The 24,858-nt window shown below is 38.5% G+C and overlaps 3 protein-coding genes across 3 annotated transcripts; 1 reads left to right on the top strand and 2 right to left on the bottom strand.

The window, feature by feature from the left end:
* The first annotated feature begins 505 nt into the window (after window positions 1-505).
* LOC149588135 (uncharacterized) lies at window positions 506-1,681 on the top strand. The gene is made up of 3 exons (XM_089863179.1): window positions 506-616; window positions 693-904; window positions 1,504-1,681. Exons 1-3 carry the CDS (start codon window positions 506-508, stop codon window positions 1,679-1,681), a joined length of 501 nt encoding a protein of 166 aa, XP_089719305.1.
* Window positions 1,682-8,259: 6,578 nt separating this feature from the next.
* LOC149588134 (uncharacterized) lies at window positions 8,260-14,809 on the bottom strand. The gene is made up of 4 exons (XM_089863158.1): window positions 14,227-14,809; window positions 13,179-13,533; window positions 12,260-13,101; window positions 8,260-10,189 (listed from the first exon to the last, which is right to left on the bottom strand). The coding sequence occupies exons 1-4, from the start codon at window positions 14,671-14,673 to the stop codon at window positions 10,130-10,132; spliced, it is 1,704 nt and encodes a 567-aa protein (XP_089719284.1). The 5' UTR covers window positions 14,674-14,809; the 3' UTR covers window positions 8,260-10,129.
* Window positions 14,750-22,354, bottom strand: LOC149588133 (uncharacterized). The gene is made up of 7 exons (XM_089863164.1): window positions 21,680-22,354; window positions 18,960-19,058; window positions 18,789-18,895; window positions 18,114-18,212; window positions 17,898-18,008; window positions 15,129-15,483; window positions 14,750-15,051 (listed from the first exon to the last, which is right to left on the bottom strand). Exons 1-7 carry the CDS (start codon window positions 21,720-21,722, stop codon window positions 14,750-14,752), a joined length of 1,116 nt encoding a protein of 371 aa, XP_089719290.1. The 5' UTR covers window positions 21,723-22,354.
* Window positions 22,355-24,858: the final 2,504 nt, after the last annotated feature.

Genomic DNA, 24,858 nt, shown 5'->3' with positions numbered 1-24,858 from the left:
TAACATTCTAAAAAGTGTTTAACTTAATGGTAGGCAAAGCTTTAAAAGCAGATCAAAGATTAAAAGAAATGGAAAGAAAAGAAAAATTTATTGAAGAAGTAAGAAAACAGAATGCAGTTTGGAATAAACTTAACATTGACTACAGAGATAGAGACAAATTAGAACATTCATGGAATGTTATTTCAGTCCAATGTGAAATGACTGGTAAGATACATTTTTTGCTTATTAGCGGCACTCAAAATGTAATTATTGGTTCAGTAAAAGAGGCTAAAAATGCATGGAAATACCTGAAAGACCAATTCCGTTCGAATTACCATGCCATTTCTAAAAATAAATCTGGACAGGAATATTTAGAAGACGGAGATGTTGAGCTGGTCACCTGGCCTTATTTTAAGCAACTTTTGTTTTTAAAAGATGTGGTCCAACGAAGAAAGTAAACAATCACAGTTTTAAAGTGAATGCTGTAAAGTATTCACTTTTCTCGCTTTTCAGAACCACATCAAACATGCCTCTTGGAAATGAAAGTTCCGAAGAAGTAAATGCTCCTGGAGAAGTAAATGGTCCTGGAGAAGTAAAAGGAAATGAGAGTTCCAAACAAATAAATGTTCCTGGAGAAGTAATCAACAGAACTTGATATATTTTTAAAACAAAATTTGTGATAGCCAACAAATAAAAGTTACTCATTGGAATAGGATGACGTTTTCGTGGAGGAAATATTAGAAGAGTGTAGCAATATGGAGACAGATTCCCATGTTTCGAACAGTGATGCGAATGCGAAAAGCGAAATGAAACAGAAAAGAAGATTCTCCTCTACATCAACATCTTCAGTCCAGCCAGACGTCTCAATGAAAACGAAAGCGCAAAAAATTAATAGTATTGACAAAGAAATAGAAAAAATTGATAGGTATTTTAACTATTAGAATATTACTTAAGTTAAATACGCAGTAATTCAATAAAACAAGACAGTAAAATGCAATCGTGCCATATTGCAGAAAGTATGATTCCTACTTGGCGAAAATAAGCATTTTATAGTGTTGGCCGATATTGCATATAAACCGATACCGATATCGTAGTTGTACCGATACCGATTTTAGCCGATTATTTTGCGTTAATTTAAAAAACCATTATTGGGAAAAGTAAACAGAGTCCGATATCGAATGCTGTAAAGTTTTCACTTTTCGGTCGAAATCGGCAAAATAAGCTCGAACCGATATCATATCGGTCGGTTGCATTTTATATCACGGGATTATGTAAGAAAAAAATGGGATTACAGGATTAAAGTAAATTGAATTGATGAGAGGATATTTCAAAATTTTGAGGCGGTGTATAGGGGAAAATCCAAATTTATTTTGACTCGGCATTGACACCTGGGCCCAGGCTATGGACCTGCAGGTTTCTAACCATTATTTTATGGGAAATATTTAAGAATTTAAATGGACCCGCCCTATTGGTCAGCGGTGTTCTATTGTATTTATTATTCTTAATTTTACGAAATGTTTACAGTGCGCTCTCAGCAGCTATAGCTCCAGCACAAAAGGATGAAGCACAGCTGTTCTGCGATTTCATAGCCTCCCAATTGCGAAAAGTTGATGGGAAACTGCTTAGGCAATGCCAAAATCATATTTTGGCAACAATAAATGAATTCATTGATTTGTCAGAATCGACTCAAATGAAAGAATAAAAATGTGTTTTAATATTATTTACAATGTTTTTTATCTTGTAACACCAGGCAAATCCCACTGCCAAGGAACTGCTCCTTCTTCCCAAAAATATTCGGCATAGCTGTTCCTACAGTCTCTAGCTTCCATAGAATAGTTTCGAGATGCAGTTTTTGCCAGATTTCGTAATCCACCTTGTGGCTCTTCATTCCACGCGCCATTATGCAAATCTCCTAAGCTGTCTGTGAAGTCACTATACCCTGGAGGGCAGTACACTCTTCTACTTGACTTAACCTGCTTTTCTTTACTCATCAAAAAATTGTGCAGCACCACAGTTGCTTTAATTATGCCATCAACATTTTTGGGAGCAAGGTTTATCGTTCTGTGGAAAACTCTCCACCTCGCAGCTAATATGCCAAAGGCATTTTCACTACAGCGCCTTCAACAAAATGTTCGAAAATGTTCTTGTTAGTTTGGCATGTTCTTATAAACATCTCATTAAATTACCTGGCTCTGCTTAGTCGGTAGTTAAAAACCCTTGCTTTTGGGGTTAAACCTTTTCCCGGATAGGGTCTTAAAAAATCCGAACGAAGGGCAAAAGCTTCATCACCAATTAATATAAATGGGGCCACTATTTCACTTCGAGGCAATCGAGCAGGTTCTGGAAAGTCTATAGTGCCACTTTCCAGAGCCCTTCCCAGCGCTGAGTTGCCGAAAATTCCTCCATCGGAGTTGGAGCCATAGCCCCCAATGTCAACGGCTATGAATTTATACTCTGCATCTACAACTGCCATCAGAACAACTGAATTTGTTCCCTATATTTGCAAAAACTTACTATTACCATTCTAAAATTCCTCCTTATTTGTTTTTTAAATTAAATGTCTTTAATAATTTGCAAAAATAATAATCAAATTATCCAAAATGTCAAGCTAAAATGATTTTTAAATAATGTTTTATGATATCTTACTTTATAATTGTAATACATAGAACCACTATTTGGTGGTTGTTGTATGACAACGTGTTTACCATCAACTGCTCCGCAACAGTGAGGATATTGCCACTGGCGATCAAATTCTTCAGCAGTTTTTTCCCAAACCGCTTTAGTTGGAACCTTAATAAAGCAATACATTTCGTACAAATAATGTATACATTTATTATCTTTACGAAGACAATATTACTTTCATATACAGAGGCTGCAAGATATCCCACATTGCTGCACACGTTTCATTAACAACATAATGGGCTGTTGATTTGCCGATTCTAAATCCATAAGCTATGCTTATCAAGCTTTCACCGGTAGCTAGATATCTGTATATATTATGACAAATGAGTTCATTATCATAATAGGCGTGACTCGAACGCCTAGTATCACTAGAACAGCTAACCTCAAAGTTATGGCTACGCGATGAGAAGGAGAAAGCGGCTCTCTTGATGATGGATACTTTTTCAATGAATGTGAAAGCAGTTCAACTAATTCATCGAAAATCTCTGGCGACATACGCGAAAAATTCTTGAAATATTCGTGGTCATGTGTTCGCATTGCTTTAAGCTTAATTTTATACAAAAAATATAAATTTTTGGCGGCTTATAAAGTACCTAAGCCTTTGCTATGAAGCTAAAATTACCAAAGTATGAAAATATCCTTCTTCTTTTCGTTTCATCCAAATGGGATGCACCCACCAACGTCTTTTTGTTTTTAATTTTAGTTTTTTCTTTTTTAATAATAAGGTTTTTTTCTTTAATAAAAGCAATTTAATGAGCCTAGCTCGTACTATCTCCGCATCCTCCACCATTTTAATTTTCGAACAACTTCAGCTAGAATTGCGACTCGCGAGGGACGATCTGCTTTTCTTGTGAACAAAAATATAGCAGCTGATTCCGACGGCTGAGAGCGTATGCGAGCTAGGGATCTGCGAGCGAGAAGACAGACTCGCTTCCACTCTCAGCTTCTCGCGCGCTTGCGAACGGGCCTTTATGGTTTAAGGCAGCAGTCTCTTCGGGGGCGTGGGTTGAAATCCCGCCTCTATCAGCCTATTTTGTTTTCTAGGATTAATAATATGAAGCTTTTGCTTAAAAGACTGAGTTTCCTTTCGCTTTCAGGTAGAGTGGCCGAGTGGTTTAAGGCGCTGGTTTATGGCAGCAGTCTCTTCGGGGGCGTGGTTTCGAATCCATCCTCTATCAGCCTATTTTGTTTTCTAGGATTAATAATATGAAGCTTTTGCTTAATAGACTGAGCTTCCTCTTGCTTCGTCAGTTCGCGCTTCAAGGACCCGGCTGGGGGGGGTTGAGGGGAAGAAACAGAAGTACACGACGTAATTAACAGCCAACCCCCATAAAGTCGCCGCAATCAAAGTTACAGAGACCAGGCCAGGCCGAAATTAGAACCGCCGACATTCTCTGTACATACATATATTGGATCGGAGCCTCCGAAATAAACTAGGCCCATGCGTGTCGCGAAGCGAGAATATTTTTTTAACCAATTTAGTTCGCCGTGGTTTTACGCTTGGGGGCGCTTATATTACCGTAAAATAAACAAAGTTCAACCCCGTGACCCTAACGACTGCTTAATTATTTGGGCCAAGGTCGCGGATTGTAAGTATACGTTTTTATTACTCTTACTGAATTATTTTAATTGAAATAATATATTTTGTTGTCATCAATACAATCTAACCGAAAGATTCAATAAAAAGTGAATAGCCCCAAAAAATTCACGTTAATTTTAGGATGAAACTTTACTCAATCATAAAAATTTTATGACTGCCCCTAAAATATCAACGATAATTTAAGGAAGACCCCTGTCACAACGGTAATATAAGCGCCATCTCGTACACATAGCCAAATAAACTGTAGAAATTTTAGGTTCTCTCAAATCCAAAATTAAAAAGATGGGCGAATTTCTTTACAATGCATAGAGTGGTGCAGGGGGCTAGCCCCGTCTGCCCCACAGCTAACCGACAGCGCCCTACACTAACTATTACCGTTAACCTCAGCAAGTATTGAAAGAATAGAGAAACAGGGTAAGACAGCGGAGTATAACCACTTAAACAATTAGGGAGGGAACTTGCAGTCCGGGATCGAACCCGGGTTCCTCTTGCAGCAGGCGCTGGCACAAACGTTTGCTTTACTAAATTTCGTTAACTTAAGTTGCAACGTTGGCTATAGTCAGGGGTTGAAACGCACCCTGTCTATCTGGCGTAACACATTGAAGAACTGCAGATCGGAACTGGGACCAACTTCCGCTCCAGTTCTTTTATTTTTTACTTCCACAATTATCCTTTCTCTTCCTCATCTCTTAGTCTTGGGTTTTTCTCCTTCAAGGAAGATGAAACGGGGGTAGGAAGGGAGAGGGGTTTGTATAAATACACGTGAGAGGGGTCGCTCCCTTACCCCGAGGGGGGAGAGGAAGTAAAGGAGGAAGTAACGAGGGGGAATTGCTAATGAAGTTGTTTATAAGGAAATTTTTCTGGGCCAGGAAAGAGAGTGGGGCCGGGGGTTCTTGGGGGGTTCGCGAGAATTAAACTGTCAGAGACGGACGGACGGAGTGAAGCCAAGAGCTGGATGAAGATGGGAAGGAGAAGGAAGTTTGCAGGGAGCGGAGCCCGGCCGGGAAGTTTCTACTCGATTTGTCCATTATTGAAGAGAATTTAATCATTCGCTGGGAGAGAAGAAGAAAAAGAAGACGAAGGGAGGGGGTAGAAGAAATGGTATACCTGGGATAAATGTTACAACAACCACGATGTTAGGGTGCCATATCTGTTCCTAAGGTTTATGACATCCCATTGAGTCAAAGTTGTATCGTCTGAAAAGGCCTTTATTATAAATAAGATTCCACAAAGGTAGACCCAATGGAAACGAAATTAGGCCAATATCCTTCCCCTTTTGGTATCGGGCCGGGCACTTCTAAGATATTCTACTGGTATGTTATATGGTTAACGATGAAATATAGATATCCGATAAATTCATACACACCCCCCTTCACCTAGCATAGATTAGTTCGGTATACGGAGAGCTACGTCGGTTCGCGCTTCAAGGACCCGGCTGGGGGGGGGGGTTGAGGGGAAGAAACAGAAGTACACGACGTAATAAACAGCCAACCCCCATAAAGTCGCCTCAATCAAAGTTACAGAGACCAGGCCAGGCCGAAATTAGAACCGCCGACATTCTCTGTACATACATATATTGGATCGGAGCCTCCGAAATAAACTAGGCCCATGCGTGTCGCGATGCGAGAATATTTTTTTAACCAATTTAGTTCGCCGTGGTTTTACGCTTGAGGGCGCTTATATTACCGTAAAATAAACAAAGTTCAACCCCGTGACCCTGTCGACTGCTTAATTATTTGGGCCAAGGTCGTGGATTGTAAGTATACGTTTTTATTACTCTTACTGAATTATTTTAATTGAAATAATATATTTTGTTGTCATCAATACAATCTAACCGAAAGATTCAATAAAAAGTGAATAGCCCCAAAAAACTCACGTTAATTTTAGGATGAAACTTTACTCAATCATAAAAATTTTATGACTGCCCCTAAAATATCAACGATAATTTAAGGAAGACCCCTGTCACAACGGTAATATAAGCGCCATCTCGTACACATATATGGTGAAAATATTTTCCTTACCAAACTGGATATTTCCCCACATAAAATTTGACATTGTTTATCGAATGAAAATTTTATTAAAAACTAATTGATACTGATATATATTAGAGCTGAAATACAGGAAAAGGCTTAAACAACGTTTAATTATGGATCCGGAATTACCTGTCATCAAGATGTTAACGGACTACCAGTTTTGGTTTTACAAATGGACTTGAAGCAGTGTGTGAGTACATCATATTTAATTAATTAATCACTAACAATTAATGAAAATTAAACGCCTTTTGAAAAGAAAAGAATAAGGCATAATCGTCAAAAGACATCATTCTCAGATGGAAACGTGACATTACAAATGTCTAGGGGATTTGAATGTCTCTTTACTGGTTTAGATCCAAACACGTACAGGATTGGTCTTACGCATGGATGATTGACTCCATATGTACCCAGGATATTTATATATACAACGAGCTACCTCGGAGACACCATAAACTTTACTAGGAAATTATATATAGGTGATACCATAAGTTTATAAGTGATATGTTCCATAAGTATGACACTATCTATACTTCGTAATGCTAGAGACTTACAGAGGGCTAGTCCGAGAACAACTTGCAATAATTGACTACACTCGGTTAATTTTGCAGGACTGCCATCTAGGTCCTATTTAGTCTGTACTAAGCCTTTTGACTGCGCCTCACCAGCCGTCGCTTTACCTCGAATCTATGACCTACGTACTTCACTTCGTGACAAGCTCCAGATTGTAACCAGTGACAAACGTTTGGAACATATCTTACTTAGCCTTTGTTCTAATAAATGAAACAATATTTTCGTGATAAAATCTTTATTGATCATACAGGAACGTTATTAAAACCCTACACTAAAATTACATCATGCTTATTTAAGTTATTGCTACACTAAATTATAATGTCGGACTTCAAGCTTCGAGAAAAAGATTTTTGGGAGCAGAGATGACCCTTAAGTGCGCCGTATCGTTCTGAAAGGAATGACCAAATGGAAAGAGACATTAAAATTATATCCAGGGAAGCAAATTAGTCCAGAAATTACTACAACAGCGAATTAATACATAAAGTTCAGGCTAAAATTGAATTCAGATAAAATTTTTCTACTTCATCTCGAGTGACGGTATGGGAGTGGCCGTAATATCGCGTCGTCGCCTCGTGGTCAACGGTGAACCGTTTAAACAAAATATAATATATATGGGAAAAAACCTGGAAACTGGTGGAAATCGGTTTCCCAAAAGTTGTATGAACCCTGAAAAGGGTGTAAGATTGAAGCGCGTTGAATAGTAAACAATCGAGATGGAAATCATTGAGAAGTCCCTTTCATTTCAAAAATTCATTAGATTATCCCTGAAATACAAACGCCGAACTATTCGCGAATACTAGGCCGAACTATTCGATGAACGACTCGACTGGCTGGAAAATAATAATAATAATAATAACAAATGTGGATGAGAGGGAAAGTATGACAAGTGCCATAGAGCCTTTGTTAAAAAACGCGGACATCAAAGTTTGGCCAATAACTATTTAGTTTACTAGTGCCTGATGGACTTGCAAACTCGCGACTGAAAGTAGTTCAGACATTTATGCTCCTTGGTTTAACCATAGCCCACTCGATCACGACGCAAGCTGCTCGCGCTATAGCTAAATTACCGAGTTTTTTTTTAACGTGTCTAGTTTTATGTGTTCTTCTATTGCTTCGATAACCTTACTTAAATCCATTTTATACCTTCAAATACCTTTTAAAACATTACCAGCTACTCTGTCCTGACTACAAACACAAATCGAGGAAGTTCTAGCATACACAATAGCAGACGACGGTAACCGCGTAACCGCGAATTAACACAAGACCTATTTTAAGGCAGTGAACAGGCCCAGTATAGCTACGCCAATAAAACGGTCAACTACGGCGAAACTCTGATGACTCGCGACTTTTGGCCATTTTCATACTTTTCCTCTCATCCACTTTTGATAATAATAATAATAATAATATAAGCTTTTGTCTATGAAGGGATATCCACACTAAGCCTGTGGCTTGTTTACAGGTGGGTCCCTTTACAGTGCATAGAGGGGTGGTGGCTAGCCCCTATGCCACAGCTAACCTACAGCGCCCTATACTAACTATTACCGTTAACCTCTGCAAGTTTTGATGGAAAGGAGAAACCGGGTAAGACCGCGGAGGAAAACTCCTTTTAACAAGCGGGGAGAGAACTTGCAAACTCTACGCAGAAGGATTTGTTCCCAGATTTTCACCCGGTGCCACAGTTCGGGATCGAACCCGGGATCCTCTTGCTGCGAGGCGAAAGCGCTAACCGCTACGCCACCCCACTGCTATTATTATTATTATTAAATGGAACCACTTACCCCAAACGGGATTGGTTGAATTCCCACAAGCTGAGAAAGGTAAGGAGTAATAGATTAGATTTAGCAGACGCCACTAAAGCAATTGACTAATTAAATGCTGATAATTTTATAATATGAGAGCATTTCATTTTTTTAAAAAAATATTTTTCCTTTCAGATTTAGAAAAGGCCCGTTCCTTTAAAATAATCTCTTTCACGAGTCTTTAGATAAGTAAACATAGCGCGAGATTCAGAGTAGCTATGGCTATGAGGGCGAAATCAGGTGCGAAAAACGCTTTGAGGAAATTAATCAGAGCTGGGATTAATGAATTTTTAAGCTGGATTTAAAGACGCGGTCCTCTTAGCTTAAATATAGTCCCCCCGCGACACGCTATTAAAAAAACCATTCCGGAGTACGTGAGCGGGGGTTGCGGGAACGCACCTAAAAATATGGGTTCTCTCTCTCGCTAATATTACGTAGGAACAAGTCATTTATAATCAACTTATATAATTTAGCTCCACGCTTCTTTGAAAGCCTTATCAAGCATTTCATAGCTCCTCCAAGAAGTCTAATCTCCGAGATGCCTAGGCCTAGCTGCTTTTTACAAACTTCGATATTTTTAAAAATCATCTCAATAGTTTAGCAACGTCAGAAAATAATGGATTTTATTATCCCACCAAGAGTAGAAAACTCAAAGAGTTCATATTTTTAGATACGCCTGTCAATTAGCGCCATCTACGACGCTTTTCGTACGTGTTTGAGCTTGTGGTTGCATCGTTGTTAAAGGGGGAGAAGTAGGACTATAATCATAAGTTCATAAGATATGTTGGCCATAAGTTTGTCTCTGGTTACTAAGAGCTTGTCATGAAGTGTATGAGTTATAGGTCATAGATTCGAGGAGGTAAAGCGAGGGAGGCCTGGTGCATGAGGCGCTGCTGTCAAAAGGGGCTTAGTAATGCAGACTAAATAGGACCTAGATGGAAGTCCGGCAAAACTAACCACCGAGTGTAAGACTTCAATTCTCGCTTCCGTCGTTCTCGAACTAGCTCGAGCTGTAAGTCTCTCAGTAGAATTACAAAGTATAGGAAGTGACGTACTTCTGAAACGTATCTTATAAACTCATGCTATAATCAACTCAAATAATTTCCTCGTATCTCTTGAACCATGTTAATCCTACGGAGCTAACCTTTATGAAACCCAATTGTATTTATTTTTTCCACAAACAATGTTTGTCCGCAGGGGGTGTTACTATCTTACCTCTCTAACTTTTCGTTGAACGAGAACCTTGTGCCACTGATTGTCGTCGAAGCGGACCTTGGCGGGTCTGACGGCCTTCTCGACGGAGCTGGAACCGAGGCTGACCCTGACGGTCAGGACGATGACGCCGTCTCTCAAACTGAGCATCATGTAATCTTCGTTGTCGCCCGTGTAGAACAACATGCCGCTCGGTTGCCGCCTCTTGAAGTACAACGACACCTGATCGCTCGAACCGATGATCGGAGCTTTCATCAAAGGATCGTATGATAAATACTCCGAGCCACGAAATGTCGCTTCCGCCGAAGGTTTCTCTGTAAGACACATCAACAGAATGATTAGACTTTGAATACGTACTACTTTGTACTACCCCTATACAAAATCTACACAAACGGCAGGCCTTTGTGACGTCAACAACAACAATAAAGACACCGTAAAGAGGTGGTAGGTGCCCGGACAACTTCAGGAATCAACTATACTCACGAAAAAGAGGTTTATCGCTGTAATATCGTTACTAGGGTCGGAAATAAGCGCAAGACACTGGACATTGTCCAATACAATTTTATAATGTCCCATAATTTTTAAAAACAAAGGGGGTCACTGGACAGTTGACCAATACATTTTTTCAGAATTTTTGATAACTTGACTATGAAGATGCGACACTATTTTTGCGCACTCCAGTGGACAATGTCCTATAAATCTTGGAGTTAAAAGGGTGGGGCTCCCTCCAATACGTAACGAAAAGTTTAAATGATCTTATTGGCTCAGTTTTAAACTACGTTTTGATGACGTTGCTGACGGGGACGGCGAAAAATACGTTACTCCTTTTTACCTCTGTCGCCATGACCCGCCTCTTCCTTCATACCCCCCTCTCCGTCCCGTGGAAGGGGGGTCCGGGACTTTGACGCGCGCCCACATTCCATTACTCTGTTCTCCATTCCTACTACTAAAATTAAATCTATCCCTGGTTATATTATTTATGTAAATTAGCAAAATAGATCGAATGGCGATGGAGGATAAAGTTTCAACTAAATAATTTCAAATTATTCCATATTTTAATTAACTGCATCATCAGTTAAGAGAATTAATTAAATCCATTTCGTATGTAATAAATATTTAAAATAATTAGTTTTGTTAACTTAATAGAGAATTTAAATAAAAATAATTTAATTCATTTTATAGGAAATATAAAATTAAAATAATTATTTTAATTCGCTTAAGGAAGATTTTAAATTAAACAAATCAATTATAATATCTCGATTTTTTTATGAATCCATACTTAAATTCAACTTAAAGAACGCTTGAGGAGGCTAGTGCGGATGAATACACAATTTTAAATATCTTGTGCAATGTTTATGTCAAAAATAAACTTCTTTGTTAGAAACGTTTATTTTCTTCTTTTTCCTTTTGGTTTTTTTTGGTTTATACATAAATTTAATTCCACAAAAGATTGGTTTTTATTAATTCTTGTTTTCTTTCTCATGAGGTTTCACTGATAAATATAACGTTATAAAACCATCACTGATAGTAGATATATTGCCTAAAAATTATTACAAATTGTAACTTTTTCAAAAAAAATGAAAAAAAAATTCGAAGATGCGACTTTGAAATAATTACGCAAGAACTGAATTATAAATTTCAAAATTATAAACCCATGACAAAAATACTTAAATAGTTAAGAGATCAAAATAATTGAACGCAAAGTTCAAGTATATACATTAAATTTAGGCCTATACGTAATAATATTTAAACACACGAATCTTTTACCTACCACATCAGTTTCCTACTAAAGCAACATTTTCATTTTACAAATTGTAATCAGTCCTAAAACGTTAATTACTCTATCAAAATTGAATTTGTTTTTGCTATAAAATTTTTAAAAAACTTGAATTTAATTACTTTTCTCGAAAAATAGGGATCATATTTAATAATCATATATATATATATCAGTCGACCTTGGCACCTTTTTTTAATCAGTCAAAATAATTAGTAACATTGGAAGCAATTTAAATACTACAATTTAAACAATTTGCTACTGATTGATAGTTAACATTGCGATCATTTTACAAACCAAATTGGCGAGACAAAAACATATTGAGTCGAAAACATAAATATACATAATGATTAATTAAACGGGAATATATCAAAACGACACCAGCGTTAGTCTTATAAAAAACAAGGCTAAATAACTACCGTTTCAAAACTAACATGCAAATCAATGGTTTCTTAAGAGAAAGTTCCGCAAAAATCAAAACTGGTATAAGCGTAGATAGAAAATTTGTGACTCGTATTATGTTATTTAACAATTTTGGGGTTAAGTAACATACTGTTAAACTTAAGTTCAAACATTAAGAAAATTCGGATGAATCCTCTCTGGTACTTACAATAGAACGTCTCGCTTTTGGTTTTGGCTTCTCCGGAGTTTTGGCGGTTTCATCCTTAATCGCTTCGGATTTGGCTTTTAAATTCTTCGTTGCGTGAACTTGCGGTAAGAAATCGGTTTCTTCAACACCGTTTCCGCTGACATCGGCCATTCTCAACCCTAACTTTTCACTCTTCAAGTTCTCCCTGCTGACTTCCAATTCGCAGTTTTCGAACTTGGCTCTCAGGCTCTTAACCTTGTCCGCCCCAACTACTATGTCGTCATCCGACTTGTAACTGCATCGAACGACATCTGGATCAACTTGCGGTTGGGTGTCGACTTGCACGTTGACCACCTTGGGTCGATCATCTCTCGGTGGTTTGATTCGCTTCAAAGGCTTGCGAGTCGTGGGCATCGGCACGTGTTCTTGGGTTGATTGGTTCTCCAAGGCCTTGAATTTGTCCAGCATCTTCTTGGCCGTGTCCGTGACTGGTAGGTCATCAATTTTATCAGTGCTTCGTACAATATTGGGGTCCCTGGGAGCTTCAGGTTCTGTGGAAGGCTCCTTGGTTATTTCCCTCGGAGGAGTGATTTGGAAACGCTTGCGTTCCTTCTCCTCTTCCTTGTAATTTTCAAAGAATTTGAATTTCTGGGTGATAACGGTGGTTTCAACTGGAATCTCTTTCCTTTCGGTCGGGGCACTGCCCTTAACGATTTCACCCTCAGGGGCTTGACTCGAGATACTGTCGTTGTGGGTTCGCAAAATCATGGAAGGGCTCTTCGAAGGGGACAATTGAGTCGGTGATGGGGACTTGACGCTAGCGTCCATCTGCTTGAAGAGGCTACTAGCACCAACAGCCGTACCTAAAGAAATTTCACAATACCCAAGGATATAAAATACTAAAGCTCGAGTCATGTAAGGACAAGTACAAATTGCTTACCAGGTTCCGTTAGAACTGACAAGTCCTCTTCCTTCTCTTCGCGCAGACGTTCGAACTTTTCAGCCTCAATCTCTTCATCATTTTCAATCGCACCCTTCTCGAACTTGTCCTTTATGGACAGGGCCTTAACATCGCGTCCTAAGACGACTGATTCGCTTCGAACCGGCGACTTTGTCTTCGTGTCTTGACACGCTTTTTCGTCCACCGCTTTCATGGACTCCGAACGTCCAAGGCAAATACGTTGGCGCAATTTAGCCAAATCATCTTTAACATCTTCCTTGGCTTCCTCGGCAGCGGTGTTTATGTTACCACTTTCCCATTGATCTTTAAGGGAAGACAGACCAGCGAAGTTGACCTAGAAATCATCGAAAAGTTCGTATTTTCAGAAGGGTAGTCTCCAAACAAACTTGGCATTAAGATAACGGTTATCATCTAGCTACTGTGGTACACACACTGCCTAAGCTAGTTAGTTAAACAGCTGTTCATGCTGCGTTTAACATTCTAAAAAGTGTTTAACTTAATGGTAGGCCGAGCTAACATCCCCTATCATTTCAAAAAAAAAAATACACCAAAATTAAAACGGCCCGTTTTAGCCAAATTATTTTCATGTGGATTGAAGCATTTATCTGTTTTGAGGTCACCTAGACGTAGTTTTCTAACCTCCATCAACAAGGTGCGCGTCCATTACTGAAAGCTGAATTGCAACGTTATAAGTAAATATACGTTGTTGATGTACACGAGTATTTCTTTTAAGTAAACATATTTTCAATATTTTTACGTCTATATAAAACGTTAGTCACAAATCTTTCAAAACGACACCAACGTTAGTCTTATAAAAAACAAGGCTAAATAACTACCGTTTCAAAACTAACATGCAAATCAATGGTTTCTTAAGAGAAAGTTCCGCAAAAATCAAAACTGGTATAAGCGTAGATAGAAAATTTGTGACTCGTATTATGTTATTTAACAATTTTGGGGTTAAGTATCATACTGTTAAACTTAAGTTCAAACATTAAGAAAATTCGGATGAATCCTCTCTGGTACTTACAATAGAACGTCTCGCTTTTGGTTTTGGCTTCTCCGGAGTTTTGGCGGTTTCATCCTTAATCGCTTCGAATTTGGCTTTTAAATTTTTCGTTGCGTCAACTTGCGGTAAGAAATCTGTTTCTTCAACACCGTTTCCGCTGACATCGACCATTCTCAACCCTAACTTTTCATTCTTCAAGTTCTCCCTGCTGACTTCCAATTCGCAGTTTTCGAACTTGGCTCTCAGGCTCTTAACCTTGTCCGCCCCAACTACTATGTCGTCATCCGACTTGTAACTGCATCGAACGACATCTGGATCAACTTGCGGTTGCGTGTCGACTTGCACGTTGACCACCTTAGGTCCATCTTCCCTCGGTGGTGTGATTCGCTTCAAAGGCTTGGGAGTCGTGGGCATCGGCACGTGTTCTTGGGTTGATTGGTTCTCCAAGGCCTTGAATTTGTCCAGCATCTTCTTGGCCGTGTCCGTGACTGGTAGGTCATCAATTTTATCAGTGCTTCGTACAATATTGGGGTCCCTGGGAGCTTCAGGTTCTGTGGAAGGCTCCTTGGTTATTTCCCTCGGAGGAGTGATTTGGAAACGCTTGCGTTCCTTCTCCTCTTCCTTTGAATTTCTGGGTGATAACGGTGGTTTCAACTGGAATCTCTTTCCTTTCGGTCGGGGCACTGCCCTTAACGATTTCACCCTCAGGGGCTTGACTCGAGATACTGTCGTTGTGGGTTCGCAAAATCATGGAAGGGCTCTTCGAAGGGGACAATTGAGTCGGTGATGGGGACTTGACGCTAGCGTCCATCTGCTTGAAGAGGCTACTAGCACCAACAGCCGTACCTAAAGAAATTTCACAATACCCAAGGATATAAAATACTAAAGCTCGAGTCATGTAAGGACAAGTTCAAATTGCTTACCAGGTTCCGTTAGAACTGACAAGTCCTCTTCCTTCTCTTCGCGCAGACGTTCGAACTTTTCAGGCTCAATCTCTTCATCATTTTCAATCGCACCCTTCTCGAACTTGTCCTTTATGGACAGGGCCTTAACATCGCGTCCTAAGACGACTGATTCGCTACGAACCGGCGACTTTGTCTTCGTGTCTTGGCACGCTTTTTCGTCCACCGCTTTCATGGACTCCGAACGTCCAAGGCAAATACGTTGGCGCAATTTAGCCAAATCATCTTTAACATCTTCCTTGGCTTCCTCGGCAGCGGTGTTTATGTTACCACTTTCCCATTGATCTTTAAGGGAAGACAGACCAGCGAAGTTGACCTAGAAATCATCGAAAAGTTCGTATTTTCAGAAGGGTAGTCTCCAAACAAACTTGGCATTAAGATAACGGTTATCATCTTCCATATATTATCATATGTTTTCGTATATTTCCATATACAGGGTGTATCTGAAATGGACGTAGGAGCGAAAGTATTTGGGTTCCTGGGGCCAATATAAGGCGAAACTGAGGTAAGATATTTTGTCGTACGCCAACCCATTTGGAAGTTACTTGAACCTCACACTTGCTAGTTTGCATAAATCACAGCATGTTGACTTCGTCTAAAACAGTAGGAATTAAGTTCAAGATAGGATGATTATTGCAAATTAGTGGTTGCCAGCTAAAACAAAAAAAGCCTCAAAGCCATAGAGTTTATAGTCAATTTTTAAGGAGTAGAAAGTCGTACAGTTGGTGACTCATAAAGAGCATAAATATAAAACAACATGTTACGATTTAGTGTGTTGAAACAACTGACCGATACTAACGGTAAACTAGCAGCGATAAGTAGCGCAAACGAAAAAGGAACACCGACATTTTGCTTCATTCTTCAAACAATCGAAAGGTTGCATTTAGTTTAAAGATTAGGTTATTGTTGCAACTTATCGAAATCGGTATTCGTGAATGAATGTTAGTGGGCGAATGTTTGGGATGGGATGTTGGGCAACGCCTGTTAAAACTGAGCCGTAAAATGCATAATTGGTAAAATTTAATCCTTATAAAAATCAACAAATAATGAAGAAACCTAAATGTTGAAAATGAAATAAAATTTGTTACGGTTCAAAGAGACCAAAAAAGGGAACATTCCTTTCTCTAAAAAATTAAAGTGAGGGAGTAATGGCGGTTTTCTTGGGGCCTCACCCGAAACTTCACCCGTAACAAATTAAATACGGATGCTTGAACAAGAAACTGTAAGACATATGATTGAAGTATCGTGATATGCGAAAACTTTAGACTAATGACGTTTACTAACTGGTAGCAATCTGCCAGCGTTGAGAACGACAGGGGACCTACGTGCAATGCGAGATGCAATGTAATGTACCCATAAGGAAATGTACATTCTTATTCCTTAGAATTATTCTATGAAAATTGCCAATAAAAACGGTAAAAAAGGTTCTTTTAACGGTTCAAATGCTTTAAAGCATGTAAAAAATAATTTGCTAATTTAATGGAAACGAGACGTCGCCGGATATGTAGTCTTGTACACAAACCAAAATGAACGCTTTTGCAACCGTTCGATTGTTTGAAGAATGAAGCAAAATGTCGGTGTTCCTTATTAGTTTCCGCTAGTTATCGCTGTTAGTTTCCCGTTAGTATCGGTCAGTTGTTTCAACAAACTAACGAACATCATTGTAAACATGTTGTTTTACAATGATGTTCGTTATGAGTCTCCAACTGTACAACTTTCTCTTCCTTAAAAATTGACTCTATGGCTTTGAGGCTTTTTTGTTTTAGCTGGCAACCACTAATTTGCAATAATCATCCTATCTTGAACGTATTTCCTACTGTTTTAGACGAAGTCAACATGCTGTGATTTATGCAAACTAGCAAGTGTGAGGTTCAAGTAACTTCCAAATGGGTTGGCGTACGACAAAATGTCATACCACAGTTTCGCCTTATATTGGCCCCAGGAACCCAAATACTTTCGCTCCTACGTCCATTTCAGATACACCCTGTATTATCATATATTTTCGTATATTTCCATATATTATCATATATTTTCGTATATTCCCATATATTATCATATATTTTCGTATATTCCCATATATTATCATATATTTTCGTATATTCCCATATATTTTCGTACATTTAAATGTTTTGATTGTTCTTTTTACCAATTTTTAATGAGCTTATATCCAATCAATCCTGAGATTTTAATGAACAACATTAATTTCCCTAAACTAGGTTAATTTGCAAGCTAAAAATGGTGTAAATATCTCACCCATGTTTCGGTGGATATTTCAACCACAATCAGATTACAATATGACTTTACAATCTAAGAAAGTTCGAAGTATCATTCAAACCGCAAATATTAGAGCTTCTACAAAGTTACAAAGTATACTTCAACGATCTTAGATTGTAAAATTACCAACATTAAGTCTGCAGCGCTCGGCAGAGTCGTACAGTTTTCTCGCAATCATAAATTCGATATCAAGTTCTAAAATTTTCATTATTATGATTGAACTTTAAATAAGAACTTATTCTTTGATATCGACCTTTGAACTCAAGAACGTTGGGTAATAAAGCGTTATTTCAAAATAAAACTAAAGCTTCCACCATCAATAGCCACCAACAGCCAAAAAACTAAAAACTACAGAGAATTATAGTAAGTATAGGGTATTTGCCAAAAATATTAACTCAACATGGATTAAATAATAAAATACGTTATATAAAACTCTGGACATAAACGCGGTCAAACCTGTGAAAATTTGCGTGTAACTTGAGCTCTGTCCGCCGATGGCTTGACCTCCTCAACGGGGGCACTTACGTAAGTCTCAACTTCTTCGTTTGACTTGTTGAAACTCGTTTTCTACAAAGATTAGTATTTACAATTAAGAAATAGGCTTAACGACCAATTAAAAACAAATGGATAATGAATGAATGAATCGGTTTATGCGGGTGATTAACAACGTACCAATGATCGAACAGATATGCTAGTTTCAATTGTTTCAGCCGCCATATAGATATTTTCTTCACTAACTGAAGGTATTGAGCCATTCGCAGAACTGTGTTTCTACATTCAAAAAATTCATTCCAAAAAAACAAACATTTAACAGCAATCGTGCAACATTCCCGTTAATGACGTATTTAAGTATTATTATAGCGTATTTTATTTAGTTTATTATATTACTAAACTTAATTTTAGGCAGTGTAAAAAATAATTTAACCTAATTAATTAGAAAACTGCGTTTTAATTTACCTTTAAAGAGATTTTTTCTACAATTTTTGGTATTTTTTTAATTTTCTAAATTTCATATTAAATAACGAATGACCTTTTCTATAAGGTAAAATATTGCAGGTGATAAAAGGCTTATGACAAGCAATATTTCACGGTTTTAAAATAAATCACAAGAACTAATTTAGGTGATAAGGGTTATATATAACGTCATTATACAATAAAACAAGAATCCATAAGACCTGGGAATGTTCAAAGATATAATAGGGCTGCATTGCCATTTATTATCTTTGGTTTTCCCATTTAGTATTGCAACTACATTATTGCAATAATATAAACAATACAACTAGTGCAAAAGTATAAGCTAGGCCTATTTCAGGTCTTATATGGGTTCTTGAATACAACGCAACAAACCTTGATTTTTTTCCTTGGCGATTTGGAAATTGAGGACACGGAAGAATTTTTTGAGCCACGACTTCGTGGAGCAGATCGCGAAGGAGTTGTACTTGAAACTTCAGGTTCTTCAGAAATTAATATTATATTACATTACATTACATTAAAAGGCAAATGATTGAAATTCACTACCATTTTGAACGCTTTTAAACCGTTCACTTTTCTCAAAAACAACGGTTGGAACTTTGAGAAATAGTTCAGGGTCGTACGATCCAACAGCTGGCGCACACCCTGTTTTAAAATTGACAAATGAATGAAGTATCCCGACCGTAATTGACAAATGATTTCTGTGTTTTATTTTAAGTATTTCGTATACACAGTGTTGCCACGGAATTTTCAGAACCAAATTCCCTGACTTTTCCAGGTTTTCCCTGACCTTTTAGGCCGAAAGTGTGAATGTTTACAGCACGTTTTAAGTGCTTATAATTAAATAAACTCTCTACATTAAGTTTTCCAATGTATTTGTTGCACCAAATGAATAAGAAACGTTTTAACTATAAAAAACAGTCTAAGAGATTTTTTAGAGAGCATTTACTTTATAAAAACAATTCTAGACAGCATTTTTAAGGATTGCTCTAGAGTTTTCTGTGTTAAAGGGGCTAACCGGCGCTGTTGGGGTGAAGTCCGCCCTTAGTTCAGGGGGAAAACACCCAGCTCTTTGGCCATAAGAAATGGCGCCACCGTCGCGGTGGGCGGGTAAGCAATATGCTAACCAACGGTTTGACTCCCCCTTCACCCCAACAGCTCCGGCCAGCCCCTTTAAGAGAGGACGAGGAGAAACTTTCATTACTCTTTCAATAAAGACTTATCCACAGAAATGTTACCCACAAAAATCAATTCCCTGACTTTGCTGAAATATTTTAAATTCCCTGACTTCCCTGACCTTTTGGGCCCATTTTTGAATTCCCTGACTCTTTCAGGTTTTCCCTGACCCGTGGCAACCCTGTTTTAGCGTTTCGAAATTTTACCCACTAAAATCAAATTCAGTGATTTTTTGGCCCAGTTCTAAATTCCCTGACTTTTACAGGTTTTCCCTGACCCGTGGCAACCCTGTATTAGTGTTTTCAACTTAGTTCCGAAACTGGTTCTATGCGGACATAAAGCGTTTAAAACAGCGCCATCTATCGCCAATAAACGGAAACATGATTCGTTTCCGTCCCCCCCCCTCCCCAGAAAAAACAAAGGACTTTAAAGTTTTATTTGGCCTATTTACGCTACTCTGTCTATAGACACTCTAGTTTAAGGTTGAGAAAAAACAAACCACTATCAATAATTTTCAACTCAAAGTGGTATATGATGATTGTTTCAAAGTTTTGGGTCAAGCCAATTACATTTATCAATAATTCTCTAGTGCTGATGTCATTTTAAACTGTCCACTTTATAATTTAAATAACAGGTAAAATAGTAGTATTCCCCCTCCACGGATTTTTAAAATATGCCAATATACTATATAAAAATTGCAATATTTTGGAAAAGGACAAATCTAATAGAAACTGAACCTAACACCTAACCTAACCTAAAATATCCCAAACATAATCTAAACAAGTGTATGCGCCCCAAATATCAAATATAAAAACAACCATAGGTAATATGTGCTACCTTTTTTTTTGCGGGGAAAAATTTTGAAGGTATCGTGTTCCCCACCTCATTTACCATCAGAAATGAGTACAAACTTTTAAAAATCCGTGGAGGGGGAATACTACCATTTGGCCAAATAACAATTTGATTAGATGTTTATATAAATTTCCAAGCCAATGGGTTAATTAGCTCTGAATTTAAAAAGTGCCACTGTCAGAGAGAAAACACATAAAGCAATACAAAATACGAATGAAATCATTGTCTCAATCAAATATCCTAGGCTTATACTCCCTTTTAAAATGTCAGCTAAGACAACACCACAAGTAGTTCCTCCCCATTGTAAGTAGTACATCGAGATAGTACTAGCCATATTAGGCTATTTTTCTTCGCGCCAAAAGGCAACGGCAAATGATGTGGTGTTGTCTTAGCTGACTTTTAAAAGGGAGTATAAGCCTAGGATATTTGATTGAGACAATGATTTCATTTGTATTTTGTATTTGCTTTATGTGTTTTCTCTCTGACAGTGGCACTTTTTAAATTCAGAGCTAATTAACCCATTGGCTTGGAAATTTACACTGCCTCTACTGGTGCCTCTTGGCACAAGGTAAATAACCTAGTAGAATGTTTTATAGCAGAGCTTCTTCATATTTAAAATATTAAAAAATGCCTAAATCTATTACTAAGATTACAAATGAACACATTTAGATTTTGAATGCGTTGCAGGTAGACTAAAAGCTTCGGAAGATGTCAAAGCTAGAGCTTCCCTGTAGGGGTAAGACCAGAACATGGACTTGCCTTGCTTCTTTTTAAACAAATTACCTTAAATGTTGCCACACATAAAGGGGGTCAGATTTCAGTCTTACAGCCCCCTTAGTCAAATAAAGGTAATTGCAGAAACTGGAGAGCTTTTGACAATGATGGGCCCATTATACAGATTTTAAAATATTAGAAATAGAGAAATTTAATTTAAATTCAGTGCCCTCAATCTAGATTGAAGGCAAAATTTGTAATAGTTGGCTTTTCTAGAAACTAATTAAAATTATCAATCACACACAAAGGTTAAGACATTTTCAAGTCTATGCATGGGCTACAACAAACTAAAAATAATACTTTATTTAATAACAGACGTTACAGGCAACCACAGAAGGCCTAGGCCTGTAAAGTGTGGCTACCGGGACAGATACACAGAAAACGACAAATAAAACTTTTAAACTTAAATTATAACATTATAAATAAATACAAACAAAGAGATATGGTTCAAAGAGTTACATTACCGATATTCTCATTAAACCGTTTGACTTTGGCTTTTGGAAACATTTTAACGGGAAAGTATACAAGCAGTTCACACTGGCTGGTCGATTATCACAAAACTAAGTTAACTTATTTTTGATCTAATGATTAAATCCATCGCGTAGAGCCGTAGACTGTCGACTCTTTTCACCACTCACAAAGCACAAAATGTTTTTGAAAACAGAAAGTTCTAAAGGAATTATGGGTACTTGGCCCCTCTTGTAGTTCAAATTGAATCAGTTCAGTTCAGCCAGTTTTGTGTTATAACAAGTTGGGAAAACCAAAATATTACCTCTCCGAGTCAAGAGGTCTACTACTACAAAGTTATTTACCTAGATATGGAATTATTTCTCTTTTTTGAAGTAAAAATTTACGAAATATTGAAGCAGTATTCCAAGCATAGCGAATATACAGTAAAGCAGACGACATTTTACATCCAATAAGGATAAATCTTGGACACATGGAAATCAGTCAATGGCAAAAAGAACAGGAAATGAAGTCTACGCTTCAGCTGTTTACCCTATATTCTGATAGCTACATTCACAACTGGTTTGCAGTGTAAACACTATCGTCTCGTCTCACCTCGACAAAATTCTTAGTTTGCCAACATGAGTGTTAACGTTAAATAATACCAAAGCTAAATTGTAGCTAGACGCACTGATAGTCAATGCGCACCATAAATAGAATAAAAACTCAGTAGCTTAGCCCTACTAATCTAATTGCCACCATGATATTTTCTTCTATTATAAAATCTTAACCTGATTATTTTAGAGTTTACTTAACGTTCGGCTCACTCTGAACCGTTGATGTCTCTTCATAGAGTGCTGTCAGTTGTGACGTCAGATCCTAGGTTAAACGTCACGAGTCTGCCTTTAGCAATGGGAGGCCATGACAGTTACCGTTTTTTCTTTATGGGAAAACAGCATGGGTGACGTCACACCGGCGCTTCTGACAGCACTCTATTACAGACACGAAAATCAAAACCCAAAGTTTACTTCACCTCAGGCCTCAATTATTTACTCTTTGTTTCACTAAGCCTATTATGGGTAATACTAGATATTTAAATAGTTTATTAAGTAGGTCAAAAATTCAGTTTACATTGGGATGCGTTTACATTAATTTAAATTACACGCAGAGCCCAGAGTCGAAAAAGCTAGATTTAAATTTGTAAAACCTGATCTAAAGATTGTTATTTAATAATAATAAAATGGATAATAAATCAAAAATCAAAAGGCGACATTGTAAAAAAAGCTTAATCTAAAGAAGGGGGTATATGGCCCTAGAAAGTTATACTACATTGTTTCCCTGAACTTGTGCTAGGGGTAGTGTGGGGTTGCACCAAAGGGTGTTGAATCGTTGTCTATCCTGGCGAAGAAGATCGGCACTTGCTCGGTGAGTGATCCTAATCCGGATACGGTCGCTGATGATTTTAGCGTTGAGGATCTTCTTGTCGAAAATTGCGGCATTTCTTGCCTTCCATAGTTGAAATTTTGTCTCCGTAAAAACGATGTTGGTGACATAGTTAAGCTCCGGTGGTACTGGAAGTGGTGAGTGGTACAAGGCTGCCGCAGAGGAGATAAAGCGGCATTTCAAGAAACATTTGACTTTGTTCCAACAAAGGACGGCGTTGAGACATTGGTACAGTAAGTGTATAAGTTATTCGTTTGATGGGCAGAAAGGGCATTTTCTAGTAGTAGACATGTTTCTGGTGAAGAGGGTGTCACGTGTCGGCACTACATCATGTATCACCTTGAATTGAAAGTCTCTTCGAGAGCCCTCAAGGTAACCAAGAGAGGCACGGTTGAAAATTTGGGTCCAGTTCAAGTGCGGCAGGAGAGCCACCACGCGTGGCCGATCCTTCTTATCCAATGTTCGCCTTAGTTTCTGTAGTGAGGCCTTGAGGAACTCGTCAGGTTTAAGGATAGTTTTCTGAACTTGGATTGCTGTGTTCTTAACATCGATGTAGTTTGCGTGGGTTGTGGACAGATGAGGTCGCTGGAGGTTCCATTCCTGGTGGAATATGGTTTTGAAAGCTGTGGACATGTGGTACTCGATTGTTTCAAACGCTGCGTGATCTTTATCCCTTATGGAGGTTAGGACTCTGGACAGTCCTAAGGATCGAATAACTGCTTTCAGATTAGGCACTCCGAGACCACCTTTAGGCGTGGGAAGGTAGAGCGTGTCTCTCGAGATGAGTTCTTGTTTGTCACTCCAAATGAATTTGAAAACCATTCCTTGTAGAGTGCTCAGGATATCATCGGGGAAATGCACCAGTGGAGCCGGATACGTAAGCCTTGGTACAGCCACTTGGTTGACCAACTGGACCCTTCCCCTGAAGGACAATCCAATGTCATCCCACGGCAAGAAAGCCTCCCGAAAATTGCTTGCAAATCGCTCCACGTTAGACTTGTGAACTCCATGGTTATTGAAAAGGATTCCCAGAATCTTTATCGGGCCTTTCGTTGGAATTAGTAGTGGGTTCGGACCCAGGCAAACGTCATGGTTTTCGCCGATCAGCATTAGTTTAGATCATGAATTTATTTATTAATTTGGTCGTGTTAATTATACTCCCTGAGGCTGCACAGTACTTGTCAACTTCAAGCAGGGCGGCTTTGACAGCAAATAGCCGGGATTCTTCTTTTCGACTGCCTGGGTGATTGCGTCACGAAGGAAGAGAAGGTTCCTCATCGGTACGCGGCCCTTGACACCACATGATTGATCTTTGCCGATGAGCGCGTTGGTAACTTTAGTAAGCCACATTTCTAGAACTTTAGCGTAGAGCTTACGGTCAAAGTCCAAAAGGGTTATTGGTCTCCATGAATACACTTCCGCTTTCTTCGTATCGTCTTTACAAATGAGGGTAACGATTCCTTTTCTCATAGACGTCGGCGTAGAACCGGACTCGCGGATTTCGTTGAATAGAGATGTTACCACCGGGCCAAGGACTTCCCAAAACGAAGAGTAAAAGGCCGATGTTAGCCCATCAGGGCCAGGGGACTTTCTTTTTTTCATCGACTTTAGTGACTGAGTAACCTCTTCCAACGTAAACTCCGCTGCAAGAGATTCTGCGTCTAGAACAGTCACTTGTGGCAAAGTGGTGCTATTGGCTAGATCTTGTACGGGTCCCCTTTGGTAGAGCGCTGCGTAGTAATCATTGAAAGCC

The sequence above is a fragment of the Phalangium opilio genome, unplaced genomic scaffold (genome assembly GCF_054372755.1).
Source record: "Phalangium opilio isolate 3A_F unplaced genomic scaffold, DU_Popi_V2 ptg000663l_1, whole genome shotgun sequence".
NCBI classification, from domain to species: domain Eukaryota; kingdom Metazoa; phylum Arthropoda; class Arachnida; order Opiliones; family Phalangiidae; genus Phalangium; species Phalangium opilio.
Note: the sequence above shows the minus strand (reverse complement) of the source record. Positions and strands in the feature narration are given on the sequence as shown.